General features: G+C 45.4%; 1 protein-coding gene across 1 annotated transcript; it reads left to right on the top strand.

Annotated features, from left to right (window-relative positions):
• The first annotated feature begins 489 nt into the window (after nucleotides 1–489).
• srxn1 (sulfiredoxin 1) lies at nucleotides 490–8,049 on the top strand. The gene is made up of 2 exons (XM_033041792.1): nucleotides 490–924; nucleotides 7,558–8,049. Exons 1-2 carry the CDS (start codon nucleotides 649–651, stop codon nucleotides 7,765–7,767), a joined length of 486 nt encoding a protein of 161 aa, XP_032897683.1. The 5' UTR covers nucleotides 490–648; the 3' UTR covers nucleotides 7,768–8,049.
• The last annotated feature ends 511 nt before the right edge of the window (nucleotides 8,050–8,560 follow it).

Raw genomic sequence — 8,560 nt, 5'->3', positions numbered from 1 at the left:
TGGAACAGCTTAGGGCCTCTCTTCATCTAAATCCAGCCCTGCTCCTAGCATCCTCCTCACAGCTAACACTGCCCCCCAGCTTCGTGTCATCCGCAAACTTGGAGATGTTGCATTCAATTCCCTCGTCCAAATCATTAATATATATTGTAAATAGCTGGGGTCCCAGCACTGAGCCTTGCGGTACCCCACTAGTCACTGCCTGCCATTGTGAAAAGGACCTGTTTACTCCTACTCTTTGCTTCCTGTCTGCCAGCCAGTTCTCTATCCACATCAATACTGAACCCCCCAATACCGTGTGCTTTAAGTTTGTTTACTAATCTCTTATGTGGGACCTTGTCGAAAGCCTGAAAGGCTGAAACAAACATTATTCAGAGTGGCGACCACAAAAAAAACATACCTTCCATTTTGGGGAGGGCAATTATTTGTTTTAAATTTAGATTCACTGATTACAGAGACATGCCGAGGATTAAAAAAACAAATGGGTTAAATTTTCCCGGTCACGAAACCGGTTGGAAACGAGTCCCCGTTGTGTGTGTGTGTATAGTGTACGTCAGGGATTACTTTCTGCACTTACCCGGGTTCTGGGAATGGGATAGCTGTGTGTGTGTATACACGTTTTGCGCGTGTGCGTCAACTGGAAATGATACAATGTATCCACGCCAAATGATCGCAAGCAAACTTCAAGCCGCGCTCCGGTGCTTTGTAACTTCACCCACACTTTGCAACATGGACGGAGGCAGGTACACACAGAGCGCCGGAGCACTGCACAACAACAGTCCCCGCGGGGAGCGAGCCGACGGAATACAGAGCATTCACACTGATAATATCCCGGAGACTCACAATGTACCCATGAGAATCCTCATCAGACCCTTTCCGCCCGTGTTGGACGAAGATAAAGTCAGGAGTTTAATGGGATCCATCCAGGTATGTAACATATCATTTATATCTAGAATTGAAGTGTTCAACAACGCTCTGGGTAGGTGGGATACAATTCAGTGGACAAGAAGGGTCCCGACCCAAAGCGTCACCTATTCATGTGTAGGAAGGAAATGCAGATGTCGGTTTAAATATCTAAGACAGACACACAGTGCTGGAGTAACTCAGTGGGTCAGACACTATCCCTGGGGGTATAGAATGAATAGGTGACGTTTCGGGTCGAGACCTTTCTTTAGAACTTTAGACCCACCTGAAGAAGGGTCTCGACCCGAAACGTCACCTATTCCTTTCCCCCAGAGATACTGCCTGACCCGTTCAGTTACTCCAGCATTTTGTGCCTTTTTGTAAACCAGCATCTACAATTCCTTGTATCCACAATTCAGTGGTTGTTGTATGCGAGCGATAATGAACTAATCCTTACTGTTAATACTTAACTGGACTGCCAGTTAAAATCTAACATTTTAATTTCCTGCATTGTAGTTATTTTTTAAAGTCGACAGGAACCTGGCAGTCTGCGGCGTTGATGGTTATTGTTAATTGAGTTGTGATATTAACGCGTTGAAACTTCCTGCTTTCGATATCTTCCGGTTCAAGAAAGTGGTGCAAACGGATGAATAAATCTAGACACAAAATGCCTGTAGGATCTTTGCAAAAAGCTGGAGTAACTCAGCGGGTCAGGCAGCATCTCTGGAGCAAAGGAAAAGGCGACGCTTCGGGTCGAGACCCTTCCTCAGACTGAGAGTCAAGGGGAGAGGGAAACTAGAGGCATGAAAAGATATAGAACAGATCAGAGCCGGCACCGATGACCAAAGAGCCCACAATGGTCCATTGTCAGCTGTGGAGGAGGTGATACAGAGGTGATTCAACTCTGATGATACTTTATCGTCACTTGTACCTGAGTACCTAGGTACAGTGAAATTCTTAGTATTGCATACAATACCATACATAAGCACAATCATAGTTAAGTATAAAAGTGCAGCTATTGTAGTGTAATAATGGACTTCACCGAGACAGAACACAAAGAGTCGCTGTGTTTCTGGCACCCACAAAGCTTCAAAGTTCTTAAATGTATCAGTGCAAATGGTATTATCATATCTGCCTTCACCACCACCCCAGGCAGCGAGTTCACCTGTGTGAAGAAAAACTTGCCCCGCACATCTCCTTCCAACTTTGCCCCTCTCACCTTAAAGCTATGCCCTGTAATATTTGACCTTTACATCCAGGGATAAATGTTCTGACTGTCTACCCTATCTTAGTCTTATCTTGGCCTTTAAGGCCCGTTGTCATGGCAGCACCGTTCCTCTCCTGTGTCCACCACCAACTTGAAAACGACCCTTTGTCCTGCGTCCGTGGCCATCGTCTCTTCCCCGGTTCCTGGTCTTCGGTGCCTCGGACGACCTCAGGTGGGTTCCCGGCTCCACGGTGGGCGAGCCAGGCGTGCTGTCACGGTGTGGCCGTGGTTTCTGCCGCCGCGCGTGATTGGACGAGAATGAACCTCTCTGGACTGTCTTTGGTTAGGACTTTGTGTTATTTTTGCACTAGTATTGTCATAGTCATAAAGAGTGGAAACAGGCCCTTCGGCCCGACTTACCCACACCGACCAACATGTCCCATCTATGCGAGCCCCACCTGCCTGCGTTTGGCCCATATCCCTCTAACCTCTTCTATCCATGTATCTGTCTAATTGTTTCTTAAATGTTGCAATAGTCCCTGCCACAATGACCACCACAACAACTCGTTCCAAACACCCACCAACCTTTGCGTGAAAAAGTTACCCCTCCTATTACATTTTTTCCCTTCACCTAAAACCTATGTCCTCTGGTTTTCGATTCCCCTACTCTGGGAAAGAGATTCTGTGCTACTCCTATCTATTCCTGTCATAGAAACATAGAAACATAGAAAATAGGTGCTGGAGTAGGCCATTCGGCCCTTCGAGCCTGCACCGCCATTCAATACGATCATGGCTGATCATCCAACTCAGTATCCTGTACCTGCCTTCTCTCCATACCCCTGATCCCTTTAGCCACAAGGGTAATATACCTCTATACGATCAAATATTGTGGTTATTAGAGCAGAGGGATCTTAGATTACAGGTGCATGGTTCCTTGAAGGATGAGCCGCAGGTAGATAAGGTGGTCAAAAAGGCTTTTGGCACTTTGGCCTTCATCAGTCAGAGTATTGAGTATAGAAGTTGGGAGATCAGGTTGCAGTTGTATAAGACGTTGGTGAGACCGCATTTAGAATATTGAGTTCAGTTCTGGGCACCATGTTATAGGAAAGATATTGCCAAGCTTGAAAGGGTTCAGAAAAGATTTTCAAGGATGTTGCCAGGACTAGAGGGTGTGAGCTCTAGGGAGAGGTTGCGTAGGCTGGGTCTCTATTCCATGGAGTGCAGGAGGATAAGGGGAGATCTTATTGAGGTATACAAAATAATGAGAGGAATAGATCGGGTAGATGCACAGTGTTTTGCCAAGAGTAGGGGAAGTGAGGACATTGGTTCAAGGTGAAGAAAAAAAGATTTAATAGGAATCCGAGGGGTAACTTCTTGACACAAAGGGTGGTGGGTGTATGGAAAAAGCTGCCAGGGGAGGTAGTTGCGGCTGGGACTATCCCATCGTTTAATAAATAGTTAAACAGGTACATGGATAGGACAGGTTTGGAGGGATATGGAGTAAGCGCAGGCAAGTGGGACTAGTGTAGAAGAGTCTGAAGAAGGGTTTCGGCCCGAAACATCGCCTATTTCCTTCGCTCCATAGATGCTGCTGCACCCGCTGAGTTTCCCCAGCAATTTTGTGTAGCAGGGACATTGTTGGCTGGTGTGGGCGAGTTGGGCTGAAGGGCCTGTTTCCACACTGTATCACTCTATGACTAAACTCTCCTTATTGGTAATGCCCTCTAATCCAGGCAGCATTCTGGATAAACTCCTGTGCACCCTCTCCAAATCCTCCTCATTCTCCCCGTAATGGGCAACCGGAACTGAACACAATGCTCCAAATGTATCCTAACCCAAGGTTTATGCAGCTGCAACGTGACTTCCTGACTCTTATACTCAACCAGTTTCCTGACTCCTATCATATTGAAGAGTCAGTCTGGATTTTTGTGCTCCATTGTCTCCAGGAGATCCGAAAACAATAAAGATCAAGGAGTCTCTTGATTATACGGGGTGATGGAGTGAGCGCCTCAATGTTTAATGCAAAAATATAGACAATACAAACATAACGCAAAGCTTTGAAGTCTGCCTCCACGGTCTGGACAGGCTATGCTTTCCATCCATCGTAAGCCATTTCTAAAAGATGTTCTTTGGTCTGCACGAAACTTGCTGGTCCCCCAGCAGAGCGAGATGTCCATCATGGAATGTTGCCGACTGGTGGGGAGGTCAGTACCTATGATGGACCAGGCTGTGCCCAGTAATCCAGTGAAGTAGCTGCTGGACAACTAACAGATAAAACTAGTAGATAAGGAAATATTGGTGAAGGTGGCCAAGGAGGTGAGTATCAAAGGCGTAAAAAGAAGTTTGGTCGGGTTTGGAAACAAAGAACTGCACATGCTTGTTAGAATATTGAGGGTTTAAGTGAACCAAACCTGGTGTACTATATAAAAAAACAAAATAAACGACATTGTAATTATTCCGACCAATCTGGTTGAAATCTTGCTGGAATTGCATATCTCCAAAATCAAGGACTGTTTTTTCCCCCAGCTGTTATCAGGCACTTGCCCCATCCTGCCACTAACTAGAGAGCAGTCCTGAACTACCCTCTACCTCATTGGAGACCCTTGGGCTGTCTTTAATCAGACTTTTCTGGACTTATCTTGCACTTAATATTATTCCCTTTATCTTGTATCTGTACGCTGTGGGTGGCTGGATTGTCATCATGCATAATCTTTCCACTGGCAGGACAGCACGCACCAAAAAAGATTTTCACTGTACCTCGGTACATGTGACAATAATTCAAAAAACAACATTTTGACGTTGCACAGCTATTGACATCAAAAAAGCACTGGAGTAACTCTGTGGGTCAGGCAGCATCTCTGGAGGACATGGATAGGTGACATTTCGGGTCGGGACCCTTCTTCAGACTGCTTTAGATTGGTGGGGTGGAGGGGGGGGGGGGGTTCCAAATCTGAGGGTCCCTGCAAATGATGTCTGTGTTGAAGTGTCTAATACCTTGGATATGCAGAGAAAGATATCTTGGAATATTATTGGGCAGGAGGTGACTACAGATATAGGAAGGAGCGAGATCATGGAAATAATGTGAAAACAAGGATGAGGATTCTGTAATCAATTCACATTTAACCGTGGGCCCGGGTCACTCTGGTGCAATGTAAACATCCCTAGTCTTTCTTCGTAACTCAGGTGTCTAATTCCATTAGTTAACTTGTTCGTCTTTGTATTCCTTCCAAGGTCAGGATATCCCCCCCTTTGGTACGGTGCCCAGAACAGTAAACAATGCTCAACATGGGATGGGTCAGTGCTTTGTATGAGTTAACTATCAACTTCCTGGATTTGTGCCCAATCCCTTAAGATACACATCTTAAGAATCTATTTGGCTGGTCTGTTACCACTGCCCATTGTGTTGATTGTGTAAAGGTGTTTTCCCCTCTAACCTCCTGTAAATTCCTTGTCCGTTTCCCGACTCGTTTAATTTGTCGCCATTGTTTTCTCCGCTTCGACCTCCGCTGCCTAATTGTTTTTTTTCTCTCTCACTGGATTAAATGTTGGGGCAGATCTTGCAGCCGATGCCAGCGCATGTACCAGGATGTTCCTGCTGGGGCCACTTTTCACATTCAGAGACAGATGTCAAGTGCTGCTGGAATGTGTAGGAAGGAACTGAAGAAGGGGCTCGACCCGATACGTCACTCATTCCTTCTCTCCAGAGATGCCGCCTGTCCCGCTCAGTTACCAACGCCAAGGCTCTGTGGGGGAGGACCACAGTCTAGAGTCAGGGAGTGGTAGAGACGCCCCTCAAACAAGGGAAGTGATATCACCCCAGGGGCCACATGAGTGGCAAGGGCGCTGAGTACATTCCGTGAACACTACTAAATTCAACCCTCATGAGTACATGTGTAGCCACCAAGAATGTCGGAGGAATTTTGCACAGTTTTTGGTTTGTATATATTTTTTAATTTTGAATAAAGTTTATTTTGGTTAAAAAAAATCCTAACAGTCAGCCCAAACCTCAGTTGCCGATTACTGTGGCACCACCTCTGCTGCTTGGAGACAGAGAGAATGCCACAACCATCACTGTTGGCCCCACGGCAACTGATGAAAAAAGACACAAAATGCTGGAGTAACGCAGCAGGTCAGGCAGAATCTCTGGAAAACACGGATAGGTTTTAGTTTGTAGTTTTAGTTTAATTTATTGTTACATGGACTGAGGTACAATGAAAAGCTGCCTGAAGACGTGCTGTAGTACCCGGCGGGTCAGGAAGAAGCCCTCAAGAACATGGATAGATGAAGTTTCGGGTCGGGACCCTTCTTCAGACTGAATAGATGACGTTTCAAGTCGGGACCCTACTATAGGCGATGCTTTGGTTTACGACCCTGTTATTTATTACTTATTTTAGCTTAAACTTTTTAATTCTTCTTTTAACTTTTAGCATTAGTGCATTTTTAATGTTTTAAATGTATAATTTTATGATTATTTCAGGCATCACTGCTTATCTCATTACCCATCTACACTAATCCCATTTGCCCACTGTGGTAGTCTATGTCCTGCCTGTTTTAGTATCTGTCTATAATGCCTCTTAAACATAGTAAGTGTGTGCGTATGTACCTTAAATGTTCCACCTTTGTCCTTATACCATGTCCTCTTGTTTTTGATACAACCTGTGCATGTGAGGGGAAAAAACAAAAATAATTGCTTTCCTAGTATATTATTCACCGAAGAAGGATCTCGACCCGAAACGTCTCTTATTCCTTTTCTCCAGAGATGCTGCCTAACCCGCCGTTGTTACAGCTTTTTGTGTCTATCTTCGGTTTAAACCAGCATCTGCAGTTCCTTCCTGCACATATTATTATTTTTGTTTTCTTGCTTGTGAGGAGAAAGGCTAATTCAGGTCGATGAAGGGTCCTGACCCGAAACGTCGCCTGTCCATGTTCTCCAGAGACTCAGACACCTTCACATGCAATCAGTCAGGGCAGCACAATGGCACAGCGGTAGAATTGCTGCCTTAAAGTGCCAGAGACCCAGTTTCGATCCTGACTACGGGTGCTGTCTACATGGAGTTTGTATATTCTCCCTGTGACCTTGTGGGTTTTCTCCAGGTGCTCCGGGTTCCTCCCACATTCCAAAGGTGTACAGGTTTGTAGGTTAATTGGCTTAAAAATCATAAATTGTCCCTAGTGGATAGTGCTAGTGTATGGGGATCGCTGGTCGGCACGGACTCGGTGGACCGAAGGGCCTGTGTCTGCGCTGTATCTCTAAAACTATGACTAAACTGAGGAAGGGTCTCGACCCGAAACGTCACCTATTCTTTTTCTCCAGAGATGCTGCCCGACCTGCTGAGTTACCCCAAAGTTTTGTGTCTATCTAAACTAAAGGTAAGGCTGGTTAATGGTTGATATTCCTTTCTATCCTTGGCTGAAAATGACCCAACTACAACTATTTCTTCCATCGGCAGAACTCGGAGCAGCTCCACAACATACCTCCCATCGACGTTTTGTGGATTAAGGGTCAACAAGGTGGTGATTATTTCTATTCCTTCGGAGGGTGTCATCGATATGCAGCTTATCAGCGATTGAACATGGAAACCATTCCCGCCAAGATTGTTATGTCCACCATCGCCGACCTACGAATGTATCTGGGATCTTCAACCCCTGATCTCCAGTGATGAGAACCAGGCATCGTCCTGACTGAAGCAACTATCTGTCTCCTGATACCAATGTCAATGTTTCGTTTGCTAATTGGAGCAGTCAATATGACTATTTTAGATAATTTCAAGAAAGATCAGAAATGAGTTAGAATCAGAGCCAAATAGCGTGGAAACCGACCCTTCGGCCCAACTTGCCCGCACTGACCAATGCCTCATCTACACTAGTCCCACCTGCCTGCATTTGGCCCATATCCCTCTAAACCTGTCCTATCCATGTACCTGTCAAAATGTTTCTTAAATGTTGTGGTAGTACCTGCCTCAAGTACTTCCTCTGGCAGCTCGGTCCAAACACCTGTGTGAAAAAGTTGCCGCTCAGATTCCTATTACATCTTTCCCATAACCCTATGTCCACTGGTTCTCAATTCCCCTTCTCTGGGTAAAAGACTCTGTGAATTTACTTTATCTAGTCCTCTCATATTGACTCATACTCATTATTTTACACTCAATATTTTTTTAATCAGGTTATTTGTGGAATTCCCTGCCCACAGAGGGCAGTGGAGGCCAAATCACTGGATGGATTTAAGAGAGAGTTAGATAGAGCTCTAGGGGCTAGTGGAATCAAGGGATGTGGGGAGAAGGCAGGTACGGGTTATCGATTGGTGACGATCAGCCATGATCACGATGAATGGCGGTGCTGGCTAGAAGGGCCGAATAGCCTCCTCCTGCACCTATTTCCTATGTTTCTAATGCCATGATTTATCCAATAATGCTCCTGTGAAGATTCTTTGAGCACATCGCTGTATTAAAGAAA

This window comes from Amblyraja radiata, chromosome 23 (genome assembly GCF_010909765.2).
Source record: "Amblyraja radiata isolate CabotCenter1 chromosome 23, sAmbRad1.1.pri, whole genome shotgun sequence".
NCBI classification, from domain to species: Eukaryota; Metazoa; Chordata; class Chondrichthyes; order Rajiformes; family Rajidae; genus Amblyraja; species Amblyraja radiata.
The sequence above is the reverse complement of the archived record's forward strand: the minus strand, read 5'-3'. Positions and strand labels throughout refer to the sequence as shown.